The sequence below is a fragment of the Marmota marmota genome, unplaced genomic scaffold (assembly GCF_001458135.2).
Source record: "Marmota marmota marmota unplaced genomic scaffold, marMar, whole genome shotgun sequence".
Classification (NCBI taxonomy): Eukaryota; Metazoa; Chordata; class Mammalia; order Rodentia; family Sciuridae; genus Marmota; species Marmota marmota.
The window spans coordinates 5,935,796-5,962,867 of record NW_025999944.1 but is presented as its reverse complement, the minus strand read 5'-3'; the positions used below and the strand labels follow the sequence as shown (position 1 = coordinate 5,962,867).

The following is a 27,072-nucleotide window of genomic DNA, read 5'->3' as shown; positions in this document are numbered from 1 at the left end:
CTCTCTCTCTCTCTCTCTCTCTCTCTCTCTCTCTCTCACACACACACACACACGCACACACACACACACACACACACAGTGGTCATTTGATACACATCCATTTTTCTCAGTTGAATACAAATTCCAAGAAGGAAAATACAGTGACCAATGCCTAATAAATAATGGGCACTCATTAAATATTATTTGAAGGGATCTTAGCTCAGGCCCCTTCACTACAGGAATTGAGAAGAAATTGATAATATTGACCATGTGTTGTTCATGTTTCTTCTCTTTTGATTTTTAGTATTATCCTATTGGGTCAGTATTATATTTGCATATTATAGATGAAGAAATTGAAGCTGAATGAATTTACATAATCTTTTCATGGTATCATAGATAATAAGTGACAGACCTAGGATTTTAATGCTTTATCTATAAGACATTGACATCTTCAGAAGAACACTGGATGAGTCAGGAAATGTCCCTCTTAATGCCAGAACTGACATGGTTGGCTATATGACATCATAGTAATCCCTACTCCCTAATAGGTCTTATTTCCATATGGAGAAAATAAGTTTAGGCAATATTTAGAAACTTCTTCAACTGTAAGTTTCATTATATTTTATAGACATGAGATTAAACTGCTTTGGAATTGACTAACAATTTTGTGAGGTCCCTTTCTGGAGTTTCTACAGCCTTACTTCCCAGTGCAAGAATATCTTATTAACTATCTTGAATTCTCATGCTGTGCAGGGGCTACTTCAGCCAGGGGGACCAAAGGTACTTCATTGAACCTTTAGGCCACACAAATCAGGATGAACAGGAGCATGCACTCTTCAAGTACAACGCTGAGGAAGACAAGGTTAATGGTACCTGTGGCGCGGATGATGTGTCATGGCCACCTGGATTGCAGCAGAATGTGAGCCTGCACAGCACCAGACTGGTTGTACGCACAATTCTGCATTTTTATTGTGACTCTATAATGCATTGTGTCCTAGGTTCCAGTCTTAGCAGCACAAATGACTTAAAATTTTAGTCTTTGTTGAAATTAGTAGATTATAGAAACACTAATCATAAAACATTGTTGTGCATTCATGGTTCATTTAACAAGTACTTATGGATCCATTCTCATTATCAACAAAATTCAAGGGTTAGAAAATAGTAAAATGTAATACCTGCCTCTAGGAGCAGGCCAGTCACAGTATTCTCTAGAGCTGCAGAAAAGTGTCAAGAGCAATGTTTAATGTTTTGAGATGACAGCCCGCTCCCTTCACGAATGCATGCAACTCTTCTTCATTCCTGTATTACTTCCTCGGGTGCTAGGAATAGAGAATGGAGCAAAATAGATGCAGGCTCTGCCTGCAGGAACACAGCATCTTCTTTCCTCTCTGGAGTTGAGCTTGTAGTCACAGAGAAGAAATCAACACAGTTTTGTGTTTTAAGTTGTGAAGCGGGTGTTAAAATATCTTTGTCATTTATTGCTTACATTTCCTTCAGGATCTCCTTTACATCTAATTATCTCTTCTTAATGTTCTCAGAGTCAGCACTGGGCAAATAGGTTATGAGTTAAAATTCCCAGTGAGCTCACTCTGCTGTGGGTTTATGTCATACCAGAACTATCTAAGAAGACAGAAGAACCAGTCCTGGCTGCACGTCACTGTGAATGTCACCTTTGTGGTCCTTGACAGGCCTCTTGTCCTCCTGTCTCACCAGCTTGGCAACCATGCAGGGCTGGTTTTGCTTCTTGACCCGATTCTCTCTCTGGCTCTCCTCCCACCTCACCAGTGCTCCTCCTTCTGAGTTCCTCCCTGTTACCCCCTTCTTTGACTGACCTCTAAATATTAGAGGACCTCAGTTCCAGCTGCCTTTCTTTGCTTCATCTCATGTTCTTCCTGGGTCACCTCCTTCTGTCCTAAGCCTTCTTAAAATAAGACTTTGTGCTCACTGGTAGTAGCTGCGGTTCCAGTTTTGGCCTCTTCCCTAACCAGCAGATTGTTATAATTAACCACCTACCTGATATAGCCATTTAAATAATGAGTATCACAAACTTAATATGGTAAAGCAGAACTACTGATTTTTAAGCCCCAAACAAAACTTAAGTCTCTCGCCCTCTTCCTGTCTCAACTCTTCCTGCCGCCACTCATCACCAATCAAGGCCATATCTGGAGAGGATTTCTCTTTCCTCAGCCTGTATCTGTCAGCAAGTGCTTCCCCATACATTCCAGATCTTTACTCTCCTGCCTTTTCCCACGGCCCTCCCCCCATCATCAAACAATCACCATGGCAACAGAGGCTGACCTTCTGCTCCCACTCCTGCCTCAACAGAATCCACTCTCCAAACACTAGGCCAGATGAATTTCTTATTGTAAATCACATTGCATTCCTTATCTAGTTAAAGCTCATTGACTTCCCATTGATTCAGTGTAAAAATCAAACCACTGACCATGGGTTCCGGATCCTTGTATGATTAGGGCCCTGTTTCCCTCTCCCAACTCCTACTCTGCACTCCCCACCTATTGATGATCTTTCTCCATTGTGTTCTGAAAAGCATTAACTTATTTTTCTGTGTTTTAAACCTACCAATCAAATTTACCTTAGAGTCTTTTCACTAATATTTTTTCATTGCTGGAATGATCTTCCTTTTTATCTTTCTTTCCCTGGTTCTCATTTTATTAATATGTTTTCTTATAGGCCAGCTCTTTAAAGGAGCTTTTTCTAACCATCTATTTTGAAATAAGTATCTAATCACTCAACATCATATCAGCCACTTAGTCTAGCCCACAATGCTAATGATCATCTGATCCATGTGTGTGTGTCTCTTGTGAGTTCCCTGAGCAGAAGAACAAGTCTATTTCCCTGTTGTATTCCTAGTTCCTGGAACACTGTCAGTGCTTACTAAGTGCTACTAAATATTTGGTTCCTGTGGAGAGTGGGAGATAAGTACAAATCTCATTACATAATACCAAAAAATCTACCTTGAGTAATTTGTTCTTGGTAATGGAAACTTAATCACCTATTAAAAGATAAGGCCTTTCAGAAAACAAGCTAATAGACTTTGATGTTTTATTGTTTATTATTTATTACTGCATCAGTCACTTTTCAATGTCACAATCCACTATAAAAAGTTTTGTGTTTTCCTTAGAAAGGAAAGAGATTCATCTCTACATGAAGAGAAGAGAGCAGGGTATATGCTATGGTGGCTCTGGGCATTGAACCATTGACAATGGCATTTGGCAACTGGTATTAACCAAGATAGGAGTAAAGGGTCAGGAGAAAAACAACAACAACCACAAAACCCAGCAAAGATGTTGGAGTCAAAGTTTGTCTATTTTATGACAAGATAGTAGGGAAAATTTACTGTTCAAAATACCCAAAGACTAGTTCCAGCCCACTTAAAATTAGTTATGTAATCATTTAAAGTATTTGGTAAAATGAAAGGATCATACTAGAATATTACAGATGTCCATTCTGTCTTGAACATTCTGAACCTTCTCTCTCTCTCTCTCTCTCTCTCTCTCTCTCTCTCTCTCTATATATATATATATATATATATATATATATATATATATATAATGGTATATATATAATGGTATATATATATATNTATATATATATATATATAATGGTAATATTGTTTCTCTTTGTTCCCAGTGATCACCCAACTTCTTGTAAAAATAACACTTGTCAAGTAAAAGAAAAACTTTCAGAAAAAGTAATTGTCCTTATATTTCAGAAGTTGAATGACCAGAAGCTTCAGGAACGTAAGAAATACATAGAATATTATGTGGTCCTGGATAATGGTGAGGTAATCATATTAGATGAACATACCTTTTAAAATCCTCCTTTACATTAATTTATTTGTTATGTGACAGAGTAAATTTCAGGATCAGTTTTGACAAATCATAAATATTAGTTATAGCTACAAATTACTCTGAGCCTCCAAAATTTGGTATCTGTAATCATGGTGATCTATATGGTTTCTCCTTTCAGAAACATCAGTGATGCTATATGCATAAATTAAGTTATTGGCCCTATAATGGCCCTTTCCTGCTGTCTGACAAGCTTCAGACTTAGTTTCCAGTTAAATTCTCTGTCACATCTTCTGTGAAGTAGTTAACATTTATAAATTGGAATGCCTGTGCCTCAGCGAGCAGTAACACTCGCTTGAATGGGGTCTTCAGTAAAAGGCAAATGATCGGTGATAGTCACTACTTATCTTCTTTTAGAAGAATGCATTTTCATGTAGTAGGTTTTCTAAACAAGTGTCCATGTGTTTAATATCAAAAACAAAAGTCTGAGTTAACAAAATATGAGCAAGTTACAGTGTTAGCTTCTCTTGCATTGAATTAATTTACTGCTCACATTTTTTTTTTTTTAACGAATGAGCTATCCCTCTGCCCAGCTGACTCTGTACCCCTCAGGAAACCATGAAAAAATTAACTGGAAATACATTTTGGAAATTCCCAAGAGCTTAGAGAAATAAGGAATCAATTCATTCCTAACATTAAGTGTTACTGACAAAGAATGTGTACAGCTACCTTTCTTACCTTCCAATTATATTAACTTTTAGTAATGCCTATTTCTGTCTTGATTGTTTTTAGTTTAAGAAGTACAATGAAGATCTGGATGAAATAAGGAAGAGGGTATTTGAGATGGCCAATCACATCAACATGGTAGGATATATTTTATTAAATGGATTTTTAAACATTGTCCTAGCAGGTATCATTGGGGTTTTCTATGGATGCACAAAGATCTGAGAAAGAAGATCAAGACCCGAGACTGCAGTTGCTGACTGGCTTCTGAGTCATGACTGTGACTTTTGATACTTAGTTGAACGTCAGGTCAGTATCACATGTTAGAGACGTTTCTCATCTATGTACCACACTGTTAGGTTCATGAAGCCTGTTTTTTTTTTTTTTTTTTTAAGGAGGGTAAAAAGGGTACGTACTTTTTGTTAGCCTGAAATCCATTAAGAAAATCAAATCCCAATGCAAAGGTGGTATAGGGAAAACAAGAAAAGCAAAAACAAAAATAGACTCGTCTCTGGCAAATAGCACCTTTTCTACACATTATCTCATTTACTCCTTAAAACAACCTAAATAAAACATTACTAAAACTTAACATATAGCCGAGGGATTATATCCTCAGAAGCACAGTAACTCCTGCAAGGTCACAGAGAAAACAATAGATAGGATTTAAGTAGACAACTTAAAGGTCTGTCATTTTAGAATCTTCTTCAGTTAAACAACTGAATAATATTCTTTAGACATAATCATATCATCCAGTTTCCAAATCTTAAAAATCATTGTACCTCCCTGTTAGTTAAATGCTATTTGTTTCTTGTTAGTTGAATAAGTAGTTGGTTGGCATCCTCAGTTTGAAATGAGGGTGGTGTCCTGCAAATGCTCTAAAGACAGACAGAGGTGAGCATGGATTCAGTAACCGAGGTCAGGCCTTATCTTCTCATGGCAAGAATCACCCTGACTCTTCTGAATGAACCCCAAGAGCCAGCCACAGTATGGAGCACCTAACTTGTGCCGGGTACTCCTCTCTGTTGCAGAAATAGAGTGGAGAACAGAATGGACAAAAGTCCCTTCATTCAAGGATCTCAACTTCTTATCAGGGGGACAAATATGAATAAGGAACTAGGATGTTGGATGGAGACAGGTGCCAAAAAGAAAAGTGCAACAGAGTGCAAATAGGGAGAGAGGGAGGGTCCATCACGGGGGGTAGAGGCGGTAAAGGAGCCCTCTCTGATAAGGGGGCATTCAAGCAGGGACCTGGAGCAGTGGGGCCCCAGGGAGAGTGTGCTAGGCAGAGGAAAGGCCCTGGGGGCAGAAGCTGGCCTGTCAGGTTTGAGGGAGGGCAGGAAGGCCATTGCGGCTGGGATGCGGTACTGTGGGGCAGGTGAGAGGACATGTCTCCCTGATCGGGTGACTAGGCCCTGAGCACCCTGTGGCCTCAGAAGGGACTTTGCATGACTCTTCATGAGTGAGGCCAGCACTGAGAGCCAGGGCTGAGGTGCGGTGTCTCAGATGTACATGGTTGAAAGATTGAATGACTGAAAATAAACTGAAGGGATGTCAAGGCAGAAGCAAGAAGGCCAGCAGGGGGATCATGACACAATTCTGGGCAACAGGTGACGGTGGCTGGGGGAAAAGACAGTGAATTTGATGAGAGAGCTGAATTCTTGAATAGGGGAAAGACTGGGATCCTGATTCAGAAACAAAGGGATACCTTTAATATGTCTAAGTGGAAATGCTGATAGGTAGACTTTATAAGATCCAAGTTCAGAGACAAAGTCTAGGTGGAGTTCTATCTTCAAATATATAGATTCCGGAAGGATTATAATTTGGTTGAAATTATTTTTTGGCTTCTCTTTTAATAACTGAATTCTTTGATGGTTTTTTGGCTTTCCAAATAACTTTATGAAGAAAACAAAACAAAACTTTGTTCCAATCTCCCAGCAGATGTTGCCATGAGAAGTTCTGTCACTGAGAATGTTTAGAAACTATAGTAACAAATTAGGCTTCATATTTAGAGTAAGCATATTGTCTGGGAAACTTAACTCATGACTTCTGAAGTTTATCTCATCTACATTGTGGATGATTTGATTTAGTCCAGGCCTAAGAAGTTCAGGATGACTGTCATAGTCTGTTCAAGCTACTATCACAAAATGCCACAGACTGGGTAGCTCATAAGCTAATTTCTCACACTTCTGCAGTCTGGGAAGTTCAAAATTGAGGTGCCTGCAGCATTGGTAACTGGCAAGGCCTACTTTCAGGCTCATAGATGGTGCTTTCTTGCTATGTCCACAGCTGGTAGGAGAAGCAAGACAGCTCCCTGAGGCTCATTTTGCAAGGACCCTAAGCCCAATCTAGAGGCAGCCACTTTCACAGCCTACTTACGTCCCACAGGCCCTGCAGTCACTTTGGAAAACAAGACTTCCATGTGTGAATCTGGGGGTGGCAAAGAGGGGCACAAACATTCAGACCACAGCAATCACTTATCATGGATGTAGGACTTTTTTTTGTAATATGTTGCTTCATTAATGCTCAAACCAGGGTTGATCCAATGTGGCCAACTGTTAAATATTATCACTATAAGAATATTGAAAAACATAGGAATAAATATACTTAAGTGAAGCCATAGTGATAAGCTGTTAACATAACATTGTCGCATTTCTTTTGGTCACAGTAAAAAAGTTTGTGTCCGCAGAGCCTTTGCTCTACAAAAAGGAGTCTATAGACTCCAAATAACTAAGGTCATCTGTATTTCTTTTTGAATGGGAATTTTTGCATTTGCAAAAAGACATGGTAATTTGTGTTTCACTAATATGTTTGGAAAAAGGTTTTTACAGTGCTGTTATGAATGTTTTACAAAATAAAGTTCCTTGGAGGTATCAAAATAAGATAATATCTGATGATAACTCATTGCTTTGCCATTTATTCTCTTTGCTCAGCTTTATAAAAAACTCAATGCTTATGTGGCATTAGTTGGGATAGAAATCTGGACGGACGAGGATAAGATAGTGATAACCCCAAATGCTTCCTCCACCTTGGAAAACTTTTCTAAATGGAGGGGGAGAAGCCTGCTCAGCAGAAAGCACCATGATGTTGCGCAGTTGATCACGTATGTATGGATTTTCCTCTTTGCACTCCATGTGGTATTTAACGTTAAAGCTTTTCACAGCCTCACAAAGCAAGGGGCATCTCAGGGTAGAGATAAGAGGAGGGGTTGACACAATGGTAATTAAAATTTTAAAAATCAATCATTGTATTCAGTATTGAATATATTTTATTTTTGATTCAAGCATTTTTTTTTAAAAAAAGAGGTCAAAAAATTGGCAATAATTCATAAGTTAGTTTTTATTGGGTTTATAAAAGCAAAGAACCAGTTTAGATAACAAAAAGGATTTAGACTCAATGTTTTAAAAGAACTGATTAGCTTTAGTCTTTACTTCAAAGAACTTATAGAATCAAAGGAAAATTGAGTGTTTTATTCTACCTCCACACTTCCAGTATCCTGCTGAAATGATCAGCTAAAAACAATAGAGATTATAAATCTAATGGCTATAAATTGCATAAGACCTGAGCATATCCTTTTAAAGAAATCAATAAAATGTTGCTGGATAACTAAAGAGTTTTTAGTGGAATCAGACAAAAGGAAGCAGCAATGATTGACTTGACATTACTGGAGAGTCCACTACCTAAGAAAACAGTGAATGTCATGTGAAATTAGTGGACTACATCCTGTCGGAATCAATCAAGCTTTCTGTGCTGGTCAATGGTTACTGCATAACAAAACAAAACTCCTGAGCTTAAAATAAGCCTTCTTAACTTATGTGTTGGATGCCTGGGTTGGTTCATGTGACTAACTTAGACTTCCTCCAGTATGACCATCTCAGGATAGCCCACCTCTACCAAGGTGACTAGCTTCCCCCACAGTGGGCACTCCAAGAAGCTCAGGAGGAACCATCAAGGCTTCTTATGGCCCAGCCTCAAAAATCACACAAGTATCACTGCTGGTGTGTTCTCTTGATCAAGAATATATGGTAGAACCAACCCAGATTCAGGGAAAGGCAGTGCCCAGACTGTGAGCCCTGCGTGGCTGGCTCAGTGGACAGTCGTATTTGGAGAATAGCTGACACTTCTTTAATCTAGACAGGTGAGCTCTAGACTCAAGGACAAGCCTAGGGACAGAGCCCACTCTTTGTAGAAAGGATTAGTGATCTCCAAGTTCTTGAGGATAGTAAATAAAAGGGACTTGGACTCTTATCAGACCCATTACAGAGCAAAATTCCCATGTAGAGTATATTCCCATGTAGAGTAATAGAGTAGAATGATAGAAAATCATTGACAAAATGATCAATGTGGGTAAAGAAATGGCAATCCAATGTTGAGAGAGATTTCTTGAAGAGAGAATAAATAAGATACAAGCACTGATTAAAGACAGAATGAAGAATCTATCTACCCTTCCATTTATAAATGGAAAGCTTTATAATTTGCCAGACACATTAATAAAAGACACCTGTACCTAAGTGTAACCAGGTAAGGATATGAGAGGCCAAATATATTCCACACGGAGGAAAGAAACCAAAAAAGAAATAACTCCAGAACTAGGGAAGGAGTTATTTTTTAAAGTGTAGTTGTGGTGGAATTGAAGCCAGACAAACGTAGAATTAGTCATAATTAACTACAATATAAATTTAAAAGAGAATATAAATGTCAAAAGTCTTTAAAATACATATACCACAAGATATATTTTCAAAATGAAAAATATCTGAAATCAGATTGAATATGGGATAAAACCTTCAGGGAAGGAACAGTGAAGGAAGAGCTAAAGTTATTTTGCGTGACAGAATCAGTACTCTCCATTCTTGATGTTTTGTGGAAAAATAGAGGTTCCATCCATTTTTCGTGTAAATGCATAATCTAGGGGGATTGATATTTGAAAATTTTCTAGGGATAGACAAAGACCAGAGCCTGTACAGACTGCAAAAGAATATAAACAAAAGAATAAGCATGTTATCTTTACTAATGAATTGGAAAAATTAAAAGAACCGCCCCCAAATTAAGATTACTAAAGATCAAATGGCTCATCCTTGTAAATAAGTGCGATTGGTCCAAACCTCTTTTTAGTGGGACTGATATTTCAATAGCATAAATAGCTAAAGCAGTGCCAAAGGAAAACTAAAGTAACTGGTTCTAAAAATATATGAGAAAAATGTAAACTAAGACAAAGTTTTGTGGCAATGCAATACCAAAATCAGATATATAGAGAAAAACATTTTTGGGGGGATCAAAAGAAAGATGGACAAAGGATAAATTTCAAAATGAAAAGTATAAGAATAAGAACTTGCATATAAAATATTAAAGGTGATTACATTCTAGTGCTTGGATTTCAGGTGATATGAAAGACACTAGAGAAAAAACACCTCATGCAATTTTAAAAGCTGAAGGAAAAATAGTTCACATTATGAATTTTTCTGCTAGCTATTTAAAGTTCTAGATGAACTGTCTATAGAAAATATCACTTAGGATTGTAATTTTCATGTCCATCAATTCCTTCCTTGTAGCTCAACAGAGTTGTCTGGAGCCATGGTGGGCCTTGCCTTCATGTCCTCAACCTGCTCTCCGTATCATTCTGTTGGCATCATTCAGGTGTGTTTCAAGATGAGCTCATGGTCCTACGATTTGCATTTGCCAAATGCCTCTTCCCTCTGAAACTATGAGGGAAATCACTATCATTAGTCTCCCTTAGTCGACTCACATGGTAAATAACTTCAGTTGAATTGTAAATGGCGAGCCAACCTTGAATTCCAGGATAAATCAACTTGTCATAATCTTTAACTTTGATTCAAAATGCTGATCTATCCTCAGGGTTGTTGCAGCCATATTCATGAGGGATGGTGATGTGCAGTTTTCTTCTTATAATTTGTGTATATATTTCTTCTTTCTTCTTGTTCTGTGTTATCATGGTAAAGTTAGTCACATAGAATGATTTGGAATATGTTCTCAACGCCTAGATTCTCTGGAATTTCAAATTAGAGCTGCTATCATTCCTTTCAAAATGTTGATACTATTCAACAGTAAGATTATGTGGCTAAGACAGTTTTGACTAGAAATTGACTGTCTTCAAAAGACTCTTAGGACTATTCAGTCTTTCTTTACTTGAGCAAGCCTTGGTAGTTTTGTCTTTAAGGAAAGCTGTTCATTTTTTTTTCAGTTGGCAAAGAATTATTCATAATATCCCGTATTGTCTTTTCGACATAGAATTTAAAAGTAATGTCCCTCTCTTATTTATGATATTAACATCGTGTTGTCTGTTTTTTGTGGCCAGTCTGGGTAGGATTTTATCACTCAAATGAGCAACTTTTGGTTTCATTGATGCTATGATTTTGCTGCTGTTGACTTCGTTGATTTCTGTTGCCTTGGACAGACATTCCCTTCCTTCTGATTTCCCTGCATTTAGTTTGCTCTTTAATGCAATAAGTCCCTCACTCTCTACTGCTTTAATTGCCTACAAAATATTTTTTATTTTGGAGGGAGGCTCTTCTTTGACTCATATTACAAAAGAGCTATAATAATTTCCACTAATGATTGTTTTTTTTGGTTCCAAGGATTGAATTCAGAGGTGCTTAGCCACTGAGCCACATCCCCAGCCCCTTTTAATTTTGAAACTGTGTCTCACTGTGTTGCTTAGGACCTTATTAAGTTGCTGAGGCTGACTTTGAACTTGTGATCCTCCTGCCTCAGGCTCCCAAGCTGCTGGGATTATAGGGGTGCACCACCATGCCTGACCCACAGTTGATTTTTTAATGGACTAAAACACACTTTGCAGAATTTCAATGTTTTCAATTTTTTGAGGTTTGTTCTTAGCCAATGCTCTATATAAACTTGTTATTCTGCTGTTGTTGCATAGAGTGCTCTATATTTGTCAATAATGACAAGTTAATTCTTAATATCCTAATGAAGAGAGAGGGTATTAAAGTACCTAAGAATAATTACAGATTTTTCTATGTCTTCTTTAAACTTTTTAAGTTTTTTGTTTCATGAATTATAAAGCTTTATTAGGTATATACATAAGTATAGTTTTCATGTTTTCTTAAAGAATTGACCTCACATCATCATGTCATCATCCTAAAATATACATCCCTAAAATATTTCTTGTTCTGGCATTGACTTTTCCTGATATCAGTGTAACTACTATTGGGCAGCTCAAGTTTGCATGACAAATCCTTTTCCTTACTTGTATATTTAGCCTACATTTTTCTTTATACTTAGGAAGGGTTTCTAGTGGACAGTATGTAATTGAATTTTGTCTTTTAACTAACATGAAAATGCTTTGTTTAGCATATTGAGAGAATATATATATATATATATATATATATATATATANTTTATTGCCATCTTTAAGATCGAGTATTTTCAATAATAATTTTATTTATCTCCATCTTAAGCTTTTTGTTGACAACTTTATTTGTTTTAATGTTTGCCTGAGACTTATCATACATCTATGTTTTTCAGTTTACCATTTTATAATTTGTGTATATATTTCTTCTTCTTTTTTTCTTGTTCTGTGTTATCATAGTAAAGTTAGTCACATAGAATGATTTGTAATATGTTTTCAATGCCTTGATTCTCTGGCATTCAGAATATAATTGGAAGAAAGATGGTTATATGTAGTGATGGGCATTTAGTACCAAAGGGATTTGTGCGTGTGTGTGTGTGTGTGTGTGTGTGAGAGAGAGAGAGAGAGAGAGAGAGAGAGAGAAGGCTGATAATGTTACACTGCTTCATATGTAGTTTCAGAACTTTTAAGAGAATACCTTTAATTCTCCCTCCCATCCACTGCACTATTGCTGCCGTATTTAAGTCAGCCATGATTCACATGCGTTGCTGCTAGCATTGCTATAAAGAGTCATTTGTCATTGCAACTTGAATTAAGAAGAGTTGGCTTTATGTTTATTGCCATCCCATCACATTCCCAGCACTCTTTAGTTTTTTTGTAAACAATCGACTTTTTATCCAATATTATATATATATTTTTCCTTCCAGGGGATCTTGAAAATAAAAGTTTCTTTAATCCAGTGAGTTCTTTCAGTTTGTTTGTCTGAGAAAGACTTTATCTTGCTTTCATTTTAAATATATTTTCAGACTCATTGGGTTCCTGTAACCCCAACTTACTGGTGGGTTTAAGGGGAGGACTAGTTGTTTATGTGCTTTGCCTGGTTGGTGGAAGAATAACAATATCCCAGCTCTCTACATCCCAGGTGGAAATGGGACAAAATACTTTGAGTGACTATCTATGAATCTGGGTTTGTGATGGGTTTCGTGGGATGAAAAGAAGTAAAATACACATTGTCTGCCCTGAAAGAGCTTGCCATAAAATTGGAAGAGAGATTGGCCCAGTTATATGTAGTGATGGGCACTTAGTATCAAAGAGATTTGTGTGTGTATGTGTTGGGGGGGTGTGTAAGAGAGAGAGAAGCTGGAATGAATCTCTTTGTTCCACTAGACAACAGGAAGAGTTTTAATGAGAAACACATCCTTCAATTTATAATTCCTTTTGGAAATGAGATTCCATTCCCCCATTCTTATCCTTAGGACCACAGTAGCAATCTTCATAGAGTTGCGGGGACAATGGCCCATGAAATGGGCCACAACCTTGGGATGATTCATGACTCCTATGAATGCAAGTGCCCCTCCACAGTGTGCGTGATGGAGCAAAGAGTAAGGTGAGCCTCTGGGGGCGAGCCGTTTGTTCCTGAGTTTGACCCTGGCTGAGCTGCCCTACCCTTTAGGTCTTCAGCAATGTATTCAGTTTTTTGAATTTAATAACTGCAGTACTCATGGGTATATCTGTGCCAAACTACCTTACCCTTCATCTATAAATGATGTTTTTGTCAACTAAAATGTAGTTTCAGTAAATTATCTTTCTGCTCTTGGGGCATCTCATCATTTTATCCTGATGTGCACAAATGTGGCTGCAGAAAGTTATTAGCATTTATCAAAATTCCCATGAATTCAGAATGGTTGGTGGTATGGAAAAGGTTCCTAAAGAAAAGTCTAGTTAAACAAGAAGCTTCTCACTCTGGACAATGAAGATAGTCTGTGACGAGATGACATATTCCTGTCTGGCCTTGGGCAACACTTCAGCCAGTCTCATCTTTTAAGCTGTCTCAGACTCTTTTAGGCATTCATGTCCTCTTTTTTCATCCCCCAGCTCACTCAAGCCAGGGTTATTTCCCCATGCCCCTTCACAAAATAGGGCGTGACTGCATGCCAGTTATGTAGTTTGATAGGTGCCATAGATATTAATGTATTTTTAAGCCTCATCTTTATTTGTGGGATGAAGAGATTGTTAGTTGAAATTTATTTGAAAGAAAGTGAATCCTTAGACATGTACATAAATAAGATTTTGCTACCTTTAGGATTTTTGCAACACTGAATGATCTAAGGCTAAATGAGACTATCTGGGTAAGGCAGACATGTTTTTATTGAAAATGGCCAGCGCTAAGCTTTGAGATGTGGCCGTATGTTCTTACTAAGCTGGGGTGTTTATGTCCACTATGGTGGGTTAATTCAGGCATGCAAATGACTTCATGATTTAGCAATTGATCAGAGGATTGGATTTGATCTTTAGGGGAGGGTTGTAGATATAATCGTACCCAATATCAGACATGGCACCCCATATGCTAAGCATGATTGTATTCCATTTTCTCTTTTTCTACCTTCACAGCTTCTATATACCCACGGACTTCAGTTCCTGCAGCCGTGTCAACTACTACAAGTTCCTTGAAGAGAAATCACCAAATTGCCTCTTTAATACCCCATTTCCTGCAGATATTATATCTACCCCCATCTGTGGGAACCATTTGATAGAAGTGGGAGAGGACTGCGATTGTGGGACCCCTGAGGTACTACCAAGCCCTTTCTAAAAGGTTCTAGTTTGTTTATCATTGCTAAGAAGAAAAAGTATCGTAGAACACGTGGCATGCTGTAAATCTGTTTGGGGTATGGTCACTGGTGGGGATCTGTCAGGCCGGTCTTCCTGACAAGGAGCTGGCATGGCTTAGTAGACCTTGCTAATTTCCCTCTCAGTGCTCCTCCCATCCCTCACCAACTTAGGCTCTGTGTCCCCATCCCTCTCTGTATGGCTGAAATATTTCAAGTTTCTCATGTGGCTGTGACTCATTGTGACTCACTTAAGATGTGGCACTGTGACAATGCTGAGAAAGTGAGTAGCTGGCTTGCTCCAGGTCAAGAGCTGGTCAGTGAAGAAACCAGGGTCTGAATTTGGGGGTATTGTTTCTGGAGCCAAAGCACCAGTTACATCCTGTCCTGCTTCACGACTGAGATGCTGCCATCAGGGGACCTCCCGATCTCACCCTATTCACAAGGCAGCCATGTTTCTGAATGGGGTCTTTTCCCCCATCTTACTAACCCTGATAGAAGTAGTGCATCAACCCTCAGGGTTTGGCTGTGCGCTAGCTCACTAATAAAGTTCCACATTTGTTCCGTCCATGAGCAACAATATTTTTTCCTAAAAGATGTTCATATTTCAAATAAGGGCTATAAGGGCTCTAGTTTTAATTTTAAAATATTATAACTATACAAGTATCCCTGTTGTCTAGGAATCCAGACAACTGCAAGGGACATTGCCCAAGGCAGGAGTTTCTCCAGGGCCTGGGGCAGGCAGGCTTCTAATTTCTTGGAACAAGGCAGGGAGAGTGAGACAAAGCCTGTGTCTTATAGAGTTAAAAATCAGAGTTGGATAAAGGACTTTAGAGATAGCTTTTTAGTTCATATTCTAGATACCACATTGACTGCTGGATAGGTACACAACTGACAAGTTGCAGTAATTATTTCTACAACTATTTAGATACATTTTATTATTTAAAAAACCTATCCTAACTATACTTTTATTTCTTTGTTTTTCTTTATATTTTACCAAGAAGACTAGCTCTTCCTTTTTTTTTTTTTTTTGGCAGGGGATGGGGAGTGGTATTGATATGGAAGAAATGGAAGATTAGGGGAAAGTTATTTAAGTTTAAATTTAAAAAAAATAATAGAAAAGACATTTAAGTTATAAAAAACAGATGTAAGTAGAATTCAGATAAATACAAACCACCATTTACTCCAGAATCTATTTTTCTAATGTTTGGTTTTGGTTAGGGCTGGCAGTATGGCTCAGTGGTGGTAGAATACTCTTCTAGCCATGTAAGGCCCCAAGTTTGAGACCAACACCCAAAAAAAAAAAAAACAACTTTTGTTTTATCTTTACTTTTTTTTTAAAAGAGTATTTTTAAAGTACTGTCTCTCTGATAAATAAATTATATGACTTGTGTTGAAATGGGACCGAAAAGTAATTTTCATTTGTTTCTGTTCTGTCTTAGGAATGCACCAACATTTGCTGTGATGCTGAAACATGTAAAACCAAAGCAGGGTTTCAATGTGCGACAGGAGAATGCTGTGAAAAGTGCCAAGTAAGATTAACTGGCTCTTCCTATATGAACATCTCAGTGATTCTGTTAAGTGAAACAAGCAAAACACTGGTTTCCTTTCTGTAAAATTTACCAAGTATCACATTTCTAAGTCCTCCCTCAATGATTTGCATGGAAGGAAATAATTTTCCAACAATGCAAGGAAAGTGATATTATCTCATTTTGCTTTGGAAGCAAAATGGAGACTCCCCAGAACAGAAAATGTGAAATATAAAATGGCCACTAGGAACTGTGTCAACTGGAAAATCTTGAAGTAATTATCATTGTCAAGTGAAAAAGCAAGGCACAGAAAGAAAAATATCACCTGATCTCATCCCCACATGGAATCTGAACGAGGTCAAATATAGACACAGAGAGTAGAGCAGTGGTTACCAGGAGAAGGGAGAGGGGAGATCTGGGGAGAGGCTAGGTAAAAGGTACACAGTTTCAATTACGTAGTATGAATGAAGCTAAAGATCTAATGAGTATCACAATCACTGTAGATAATAACATTACAGAATGCTGGAAGTTTGCTAAGAGATTCCATGTGTTCTCACCGTGTGCACATGTTAACTATGTAGTAATTATTTCACCCAGTGTACATACTTCAAAACATGCTGTGTACCCTAAACATTATTTTACAATTAAAAATAAATTCAAAAATAAGTAATATGGTCACTAACTAGTGGGCAAATCCCAAACATGACCTGCTACAATGCCACACTAGTTATTCCCATCCTTGCTTTATCTCGCAATATTTGGTTAAAGAGTTTTTAAAAATTTGAATAGTGTAGCAGTGCTCCTATCTTCAATGTTTGAAGCTACTTCAGGATGAAAGTCTTAGAAATAAGACATGTTATTTTTATCTGTGGGGCTTTTTGACTTTTCTTTTAAGGTGGAGTTTGTAGTTTACATACTGCATATAACTCCATATTGTGATCATTTCTCTGTATATTTTTCTTCTTGGTTAGATTGGTTCCTAAGGGCAAGAAAACTGATTCTCTTCCACCTAGTGTAGATTTTCATACATTTTAAAGGCACAAGAACTTTTCACAGAATTAATTTTCAGATAACATACCAGGTTATAGAAAGTGTTTGCTATATTTCTTTGTTATTGTCAGAGGGAGAGTACAATTGAAAGAGATCAAAAAGAAGTGAATTTGAGAACTTAGTATTCAACAAATGTTTATTAATTGCTATTTGTTAGAGATAAGATTTTTAAAAAAATCAGTTTTCTTCTCAAGGAACTTGTTATTTATTCCCTTTGGGAAATCATATACACACATGAACCAGATGAAAAAATAATGCATGATTAGATAGATGCCCATATTGATACTATGACACTTTTTATGCATATTTTCAGTTACCTTGTAAAGTAGATGTTGAAGAAATGGATCTTCAGTGAGATTAAATCCATTTTCTTATGTTAAGCATCTAGAAATAGGCAGAGAAAAGATTCAAAACCTTATCATCATCTAAATTCAAATTCAGTGCCCTTGCCCACCCTGTGTAGAAAACAAGAATAGCAATTTGTACTGAAGAGGTCAGGTAGTCCATCATGAGGAAGAGGGCTTTCAACTTGTCTGGAAAGAAAAACAAAGTATTGATTTTAGATTTAGATGTATACAAGAAGGGAAAGAATCTACATACGGGGGCAAATTAAGAGCAAACAGGGCACAAGCATCCTTGTACTGCAGCTAAGAAAGCTAGTCCTCCTGGGGCAGCTGGGCTTGACTGTGAAGGATCGCCCATTCTCTGAGAAGTGGGTTTGATCTGGTAACTGGTGTAAGGATGGCCGAGGTTGTTGAGTGCAAAGAGAATGTGCCCACGCACATACCAGGGAGAAAACCTGCTCCCCCAGATGCACATGAAGGGCAGAAGTAGTTTTGCATAGCTTTCTCTGAGGAAGTAAGAGCAAGATTTGCAGTATTAGATTGCAACAGAGTTAAGACATCAAGTAAACTTTCGGTTATTTTTTTTCTTCATGATGAATCGTTTCTGAGAAAGAAGGGAATTGAAAAGAAAGATCTGAACCTTATAATAAAAGGAATTAAGACTAAGGAAACCTGATGCCTGGGAAAGTCTCAGGTCATGCTGATCTGCTGCTTGTAAAACTATCTTCCTCAATACAAATGATTCAATAAACCTCTGAAGCTACAGATTTAAGTTTTGAAAATCTCCACGTACATGCATCAAACAAAGAAAGAAATAACTTCCTTCTCTGCGTCTGAGATGTTGCTTGATTTTTCTTGTGGACTTTTCTCCTCTATGATTCTTTAGGGGTTACATTATAAATTCAAAACATTGATTGCTTAAAAACTTAGGGCGTTGATGGACATCAACAGAACAAGAGGTGGCTTTAAAGTATTCAGAGCAAAAATAAACTGAAGAAAATTATGCCTCTCATTTCCATGCCTCAAAAGGTCAAATGGAAATGATTACTTGTGTTAATTTGAGGTATTGGGGCAAAGGAGATGGGAAAAAAAGCCTTTCTCTACTTTTTCCCCCCTGCAGCTTAGAAAGGCTGGGACTGTGTGCAGACCTGCAAACAACGAGTGCGACCTGCCTGAGATGTGTGATGGTAAATCCAGTCGCTGCTCCAGTGATAGATTCCGAGTCAATGGCTTCCCTTGCCAAAATGGGCGGGGCTACTGCTTGAATGGGCGGTGCCCTACGCTGCAGCAGCAGTGCACAGAGATGTGGGGCCCAGGTAGGGGACGAACCTGGCTCTCTATGCACATGCAGAGAAAGATCCTTTGGATGACAATGTAATCATCAGCAAAGGGCCATTCTTTTCCTTCTTCTTTAAACTGTGTCACACTCAAAACCATGGATGAGTGTATTTTAAGACTTAACGAGTTTAGAATTGCCAGATTTGGCAAATAAAGATAATGATAACCCAGTTAAATTTTAATTTCAGATTAACTACATTTGTGATTTAGTATCACTATGTGCCATGCAGTATTTGAGATACACTAAAATAATAATAATAATAATAATAATAATAATAATAATAATAATAAATAAAAAGAAAGAAAAGAAAAACCATCTAAAATTCTAATTAAATTGGATATCCAGGGTTTTGTCTGTCAACCCTAAGATGTTTCGCAGACAAGCAAACTTTAGAAGTTTGTGGATGCACGGGCGCGGGCACATAAGGGTGCAATGCATGCTTGAGTGGCAGGAATACTGGGGACTGTTACCAAAAACAAAGAAATGGCTGGGTTGTGGCTTTGTGGTAGAGTACACTAGATTTGATCCTCGGCACCACAAAAAACAAACAAACAAAAAAAAAACATCAAACAAATAAATAAATAAATAAAGATATCGTGTTCATCTAAAACTATTTTTTTTTTTTTAATGTTGAGGCTGGAATGTGGAAGCCCAATGAGGAAATGGGAAAGCTCTTCAGTGGATACTTTGGTCCCTGGAATTTTAGAGATCAGACTCTGATTAAACCATAATAAAAACTTTCAAAATAAAAGTGTAATTTAAAGCTCTCCAAAAACTTTAACATTTAAATTATATTAAATAGCTTGGTTGGAAAGACAATTTTAGATCACATAAGTGATCTCACATGTAAAAGCTGAAAAACAGTGGAATTTGTAGAAATAGAGAATAGAAAGATGACTATCAAGGGCTCAGAGAGGGGTCAGAAAGATGCTATCTTAGGTTACAAAATTCTATTAAAAAAAAAAAAAAGAAGGGTTTTTTTTTTTTAAGCAATTATTTGGATTTCCCAAATATGATCTGCATTGTGTCCATGGATTTAATTTTCATAGCCCTTCCCACCACACTTTCAAATTTCTACTTAAATGACTGAGGAAATTCTTATTCAAAAAGAAAAAAAATCTACATATTCCTAAAAATATCTGAAAAGGTTGCATGCAGGAACATTTTCCTAATTCCTGAAAATAAATCAAGACTAAGGAAAGAAAAAAGCATTCCTGATGCACAAAATACCCAGAAAAACAAGAAACATCAGAATCCTATAAAAATCTCAAAATAAAAATAAAATAAAATAAAATGAAAATCTGTAAATAAAACCTTCTGTGTTCAGCAAGAGACTTAATTTGAAGACCAAATCTTGGTGCCATTATTGCATCAGGAAGTGAGGGATGCGCTGGAATCTGACTTCAGCCATCCTGTCTGTATTTTCTGCAGCTGGGTATGCTGCAGTAAAGGTAGAATGAAACTGATTTTGCTGGCTAAGACTTCATGCTGCCCTGGCTAACTTGGTTATATGACAAAAACCTTGGGAAAGAAAATCTTTAGCACAGAAGCAAAGCTCTAAGCATCTCCTTTATTACCTGGTTAAAAAAAAATTGATAGATGTTACCTACTGCCTTAGTTTGACTGACTGTATTTATTATCTGTCTCCACTAAATCCTGTAAACTTCCTAGTATAGGGATACGATCCATCTTCTACATAGTTGTATTTTCAGTACCTCCTACTACAGTGCCTGACTTTAGTAAATATTCAAAAGTATCTATTGAATTAATGTTGCCTTTTCTTATTTGATAAGAATGGGGAAGACCTTTTACATCTCACATTAAAAACTATTATCAAATACTACAGAAGCAGACCAGGCCCCCAATTCTCAATTTTACAATTTATAATAATAACAAATTTATCTTAATCTGAAAAATAGCATAACATAGACACATAATAAAAAATCACTTTTGAGCATCAAATCATTTCTACAAATCAATAGAAATTCAAAGTACTAGAAATGTGGTCAAGATACAAGCAGGCAGTTCATAATGAAGAAAAAATACAATAAAAATTAAAATTATTTTAACTCACCACCAGTATGAGAACTATGAATGAAAACAAATTAAACTTGTATATTTGTGTCCTGGCAAAGATGTGTCACAGGTGTTAATGCTCAGGGTTGGCAAAGATGTGACAACACACCTAACTTCCCTATGTCACTAGTAAAAATAAGGATTAGCACAGTCTTTAGAGAGAATGTGGAAAAACACTTACACGACCTTAAAAGTATTGTTTTGTACTCCCTAGCAATCATACCAAGAAATATGTATTAGCAATAATTTTTCTGCCACCCTTTTTGAAATGATAGTGAATAATATTAAAATATTTCCAAATTCAAAAGTTAAGGATTGGTGAAATAAACTATAGTTTTTAATCTAATGACATTTTTGCAGCTGTAATGCCATAGCATATTTAATGTCTGGAAAGGTACTGACATATTAATTGGGATAAAGCAAGTTAAAATGCAGCCTATGAATGATACTTTTTGTAATCTTAGCAAGAGGAACTCAGAGGTTTGGGATTAGGAATACGATTACTCACACCTAATTATTCTTTTTTTTTCCAGTGTATTTTATTAGTATAATAAATGTTAGTAATGTTACTTACATTCAAATAATCATGAAAATATAGTGACAAAACTCATTGTCTTGAATATTGAAACATGAAGTTCATCTATAATGTTTTGAGTTTACAAAGCAATACAATATGTTTAATAGGTTTTTCTTGAAAATGACACAATATCCTCAGAGACTTTTGCTTATTTTAACCTTGTTTGTCAGTTGTCAAAGATTTATTCAAAATTCCCCAGTGCCTAAGAAAGAGTCGTTTAGTGATTTTTCATAAGGACAGCCTATCCCAAGGAAAGCATATAGGTCTTCCACTCAGCAGTGGGCGTGAAGTTGGTTTTTTTATCTCTCTGTGACTTAATATGGTTCTTAGTTTCTTCATTGATCAAATGAGAATGACAATAAGAAAGGCTAGTGTTCTTGGCCACATGCTGCTCACCAGGCACCTTTCTCCGTGGCTGTCATTTACTCACTTTAGCAGATGTCCTCATTTCAAGGATGAGCAAACCCAGGGAGATCAGACACTTGCCCAGGTTCACACAGTTGCCTCAGTTTTGCTTGGTGCCTGATCTCTTAACCACTGGTTTGTGCTTGTCTGTCTGGGGGAGACTGCATGAGAATTTAAACACATTTGCCATTTGCTTGGCACATAGTAGGAGTTTGAACATAAATAGAGTCACCATGGCACCATATATTGACAAAGTATTTTATGAAAGTTTTTCTCTCTTTATTTTGTTTTGGGTACCAGAGATTGAACTCAGTGGCACTCAACACTGAGCCACATCCCCAGCCCTATTTTGTATTTTATTAGAAACAGGGTCTCACTGAATTGCTTAGCACCCCACCATTGCTGAGGCTGGCTTTGAACTCGTGATCCTCCTGTCTCAGCCTCCCGAGCTGCTGGGATTATAGGCTTGCGCCACCGTGACTGGTGAAAGTTTTTCTCTTTTATGTGGAAGATGTGCACAGGAATATTTTCAAAAATATTTTATCCAACTAAACAATTTTAGTCCTACTACTTTCTATTATATTTGAGTATTTATATTTTGGTAGATCTATATTTAGTAGATGGATAACTGCAATCAAATACTTTGTTAACTGAGTTTTAAGTTGATTTCCTTATTAAGCTGATTATGACTTTCTAAAATCTTCATTAGAATGTTTATACACTATTTCATGTTTTCTCAAAACTATGAATAACCATAATATTTTCCTCATAAAACTCATAGAATATCATCTTCAAAATAAATTTCATCATTGATCTAAAAAAACAAGATAGCATTTGAATATGGATGCTTGTAGGCTGGTGACAGAAAGCATGTCTTCTGGCTAAGTCTCTATACTTAGATGGGTTTTTAACCTTCAGCAAATCATTCAAATACTTCTAAAATTTATTAGTCATATTCAATAACAGAAGATTTAAAAGATTATTTTAAATTCTAGCCAGATCCTCTGATACCAAACATTGAGATCTGTATTTCTGAGAATGGTCAATAGAAATTATGCAAAAATAGTACAGGCCGAGTGTCTCTAATTTGAAAATCTAAAGTCCAAAATGCTCCCACACTCCAAATTATTTTGACTACCAACACGATGCCACATCTACCTCACGTGACAAGTCACAGCCAAAACACAGGTATACTAAAAATGTTGTATAAAATTACCTTCAGGATATGTGTATAAGGTATATATGAAACATAAGTGAATTTTCTATTTAGCCGTGGGTCCCATCCCCAAGCTTTCTCATTATGTATATGAAAAATTCCACCCACATCCCAGATTTAAATCCTAAACAGTCTGGTCCCAAGAATTTTAGATAAAGGTTACTCAATATGTACTTTTCATTCTAGTTTTATATGTCGTTAGTCTTTTGCAGAACTAAATTTCTTGCCTCTTTTCTTTTCCTATGTCTCCCCACTTGCACCCAGGAACCAAGGCTGCAGATGAGTCCTGTTACCACAAGAATGAAGATGGGTCCAAGTATGGATACTGTCACATAGAAAATGACACTCGCATTCCCTGTAAAGCAAAGTAGGTGACCTTGTTTGAACCTTCTTCTCCACAGACTAGGGTAATGGCACACTTCAGCCCACATTCTGATTTATTCCAGTTAAAGGAAAAGAGAATCCGGATCCAAGCATTTTGACATACTTTCATTGACGACTATGTGCCATGTTTGGGCTAGGTACTGAATCTCTTTCTGCAGATGGCACCAAGCACGGTTGTTATAGTAGAATGGAGATTGGAGATCAAATATGCAGGAGCGAATAGTGCTGGTTGGAAATTTTCCCATGAACTTTCCAGTATTCTTTAGCTACTTTTCAATCTACTGCTTTTCATTATAAGTCTGGCAGGTAGAAATATTCATCTACCTTGAGGAATAACTGATACAGGACACTGACAGTTTTATTTAATTTAGCCGTGGAATTACATAAAGAGTCAGTAAGAGATAAGATTGAAAATTTGTTTTATTTTTAGTATTATATCCTGCAAAAAATAAAAAAAATTAGAATATCTCAGCGGATGCAATTGAGATTTTTCTTTCCTTTTTTTTTTTGATTCTGCAATTTAAAATGGCTTAGAATTCAAATTATACTAAACTCTTTGTACCAGCTTCAAATTTTATATACACAAAGTAATTTATAACAAGAGGCTTGAACAAGATCAGTGTTTCTCAGAGTTTTCCTAATGAACACCAATGTTTCTGGATGACAAATGTTACCAAACAAAATTGGGCCTTCTCTTAGAGGAATCTTGGCCTAAATAACAAATCATGGTGGGGGTCTCTCTTTGGCAGGAGCCAGGGCAGATTCAAAAGAGGGAATATTATGTAAAAAGCAATGTGTGGGAGTCAGAGGGCTATAGGCGGTGAGTGGGAAGGAAGTTGGGTAGTTCCATGTTTCCTCTGCACCTGTGCACCCATGTTATCCTGCATAACTGTGTGGATGGACACTGGGTAGTTTCTGCAGCATGAGGCTCAAGTGTCTCATCAGCCCACAGCTTGCCCTTCTAGTCACTTCTTAACAGTGGGGAGTCAGCCTGGAGTTCCATTTGCCCATGGCTGGCTGTCTTCATATGGTTCTACCCCAATGATTCATGAAAAAACACCCTCTCACGTTTAAAGGGAATGCATGACTTCATCCATTCTTTATTATACTTTCTGCAGCCACAGGAGACATTGGAAAAAATCTAGTGGAATTGCTTTCAGAATACTTTTTCGCAGCCCTCTGAATTTTGTGCAAAGAAATTAACTCCAATTTTATTGCCTTTGCCTTTGCTTACTTTTATTGGTGGCAAATGAATGACTTCCTTGAATGTTGAGTAGTTTAATCTGCAGATTCGGGCAGACTGTTCTATTTGTAATCCCACTAAAGCCTTAAAAATCAAGGGAGGCTCAGTTTTGTATGCACCTAACTCTAGTTAAGAATTAAGAGTTTTATCTGTTAGAATTTTTCTGCTCCAAGTCATAAAAACAAGTATATTACTCTCTTAGGTGCCCTCCATGATGTTAGGAATCCATCCTCTGTGTATCTTCTAGCAGTACCACACTTACAACCTCTGTTCTCAAGTATTTCTCTTGGTCTGTAAGGGCTTCTCCAGCTATCACACCCCAATCAGCAGAAAGGAGAAAATGCTGAGGGGTTGGACATATCTCCTTATTTTGGACAATCTCCTAGAATCTAAGTTTAAGATTCTGCTTCTTTCCCATTGACTAGAACTTAGGCAACTTGTAAAAATGAGCTCTCCTGGGATCTGGAAAAGGTGTTTATTTGAGCAACAGTGTATTTTACTAATCTCTAGGGTTTCTATTACTGAGGAATAAGGGAAAAAAGGCATATAAAATACAAACTAGTAGTCTCTGCTACAGAGAGAAGCATTCTTTATTAAATATTGATAGCCACCGAGCTGACCTGTGTTTATATAAAACTACAATCTGAACCCTGAAATAATTGTGGCTTTTTCCTCAGAGACATCATGTGTGGCAAGTTGTTCTGTCAAGGTGGGTCAGGTAATTTGCCCTGGAAAGGATTTATAATATCTTTCCAGACATGTAAACTATTTGATCCTGAAGATACAAGTCAAGGAATAGACATGGTGGCCAATGGAACCAAGTGTGGGAAGAACAAGGCAAGTTGAAACTGTGGATGTCACTCAGAATGTTTTTTGTTGTTTGTTTTGGGGATGCTTGGTTTGGCCTGTGTTGTTTTGCTTCTCAGTTATTAACCACTTTCCTTGTTTCCCAATTATTGAATTCATTGTGTTTTGATACAATAGCTATGAATTTGAATTTGTTATACCTATAAGCAATTTAAGATATGAGAATGGTAGAGAACCTAGCAGAGAGCAAGAACAGGAACTGTTGTTAATATTCCCAAACATTGTGGTGAAATTTGAAATAATGATTTGCAGGTATGATTTCAGGAAAGGTGTGATATGCATGCCGGCCATACATGGATAGCCCATGTTTGTCTCCAGAACGCTGGCCTGCATGGTCCAGGAGCACTGTCCACTCTCCTAGGTTAAATCTGGAAACCACTGAAAGTGCCAAGGTGTGGGATACTACACTTCAGTTAACAATCTATACATTCATTAAAAGTATAATAATCTCACAATCTCAGGCAGAGGGACTACTTGACTGGGGCCAACATGAACTTTGATAATGTGGTTCATCTCCCATAGGAGATTAGAATAAGCCTATTTATTGCATTCATATATCTATAGAACCCAAGAATTGCCCCGATTTTTTATTGTTGTAAAATATTATCTTATTTCCTAACCTGTTTGAGCTATTAAAATGTGAATTTATTGACAAATGAGTCTAAAATTATCTTTGTGGTTCAGTATTGGTATTATTTAGTTAAAAAAATCAGAAAACAAATACAAAAATATAAAAAAAGCATATGGAATTGGCATGGCCCATGAGTCTTGGAGCCAAACATATAAATTTAGAAAGACTTAAATTCTGCAGATTTGAAATGAAATGTTAGTTCTAGATTCTTAAGAGGTCCTCAGCATCTGATCTTCCTTCCCAGTACGTTTCTTAAAATACACGCCATCATCAAGGGCAAGAATTCCCACGTGAAGCAGGCAGTCTTTAATTGGATCTTCCAGATTTCAGATGCTGGTTCCTTTAGGTTTTCTAGAAGCTTTTAAAGGCCTTAAGACATCTCACAGTAGCCTGGATGAGTTGCAGTGCTTGGCCTTAAGGGAGGAGGGACGTGTAGACTGAGGCAGAAGTTAGGTATCCCTGGGTTCTCTGCCTTTAAGATCATCTTACCATTAGTGTCCGATCCTTAACTTCTTGTATAGTCACTGTTCCTGAGATATAAAGTGGTTGGGAGTCTTTAAAAGTAGATCACTGTTTAGGTAAACTTTATCAATCATATGGGGTTAGCTTAACTAAAGGAAGGGCACAGGCAAACAAGGCCATCTCCATTTTCCCTTTCAAACCGGCATCTGCAGAGGAAAGAGGAGGATTGTGTATCTTTACCTTCTCCCTTGACAAAGGCATGCCAGGGCCACTTTAGACAGTGCCTGTCAACCTCATCACACACTCTCAGCTTTCTCACCTTCTTACAGAACGGATGTCACTTCAAAGGCCTGTGCTTCTCTCTCTGGACTTGGCTGTGTAACATGACTTCTACCCATCACACCACTTTCCTTTTTTCTTCTCTGTTACAAAATCTCTCCCCTCAATCATGATCAAAGACAGATGATTGGGTTTTGACTTTACAACATTGCTTGTCTTATGGCTCCTGTCG

General features: G+C 37.2%; 1 protein-coding gene across 1 annotated transcript in view; it reads left to right on the top strand.

Moving 5' to 3' along the window:
- Adam28 (ADAM metallopeptidase domain 28) overlaps positions 1 to 27,072 on the top strand; it is a 50,027-nt gene that overhangs the window by 10,440 nt on the left and 12,515 nt on the right. The window contains exons 5-16 of the mRNA XM_015499379.2: positions 284 to 297; positions 733 to 925; positions 3,713 to 3,784; positions 4,581 to 4,652; positions 7,442 to 7,611; positions 10,058 to 10,142; positions 13,089 to 13,219; positions 14,224 to 14,401; positions 15,881 to 15,970; positions 18,482 to 18,677; positions 23,239 to 23,341; positions 25,279 to 25,438. Of these exons, the coding sequence (XP_015354865.2) occupies positions 284 to 297; positions 733 to 925; positions 3,713 to 3,784; positions 4,581 to 4,652; positions 7,442 to 7,611; positions 10,058 to 10,142; positions 13,089 to 13,219; positions 14,224 to 14,401; positions 15,881 to 15,970; positions 18,482 to 18,677; positions 23,239 to 23,341; positions 25,279 to 25,438 (1,464 nt within the window). The remainder of the gene's footprint in view (positions 1 to 283; positions 298 to 732; positions 926 to 3,712; positions 3,785 to 4,580; positions 4,653 to 7,441; positions 7,612 to 10,057; positions 10,143 to 13,088; positions 13,220 to 14,223; positions 14,402 to 15,880; positions 15,971 to 18,481; positions 18,678 to 23,238; positions 23,342 to 25,278; positions 25,439 to 27,072) is intronic.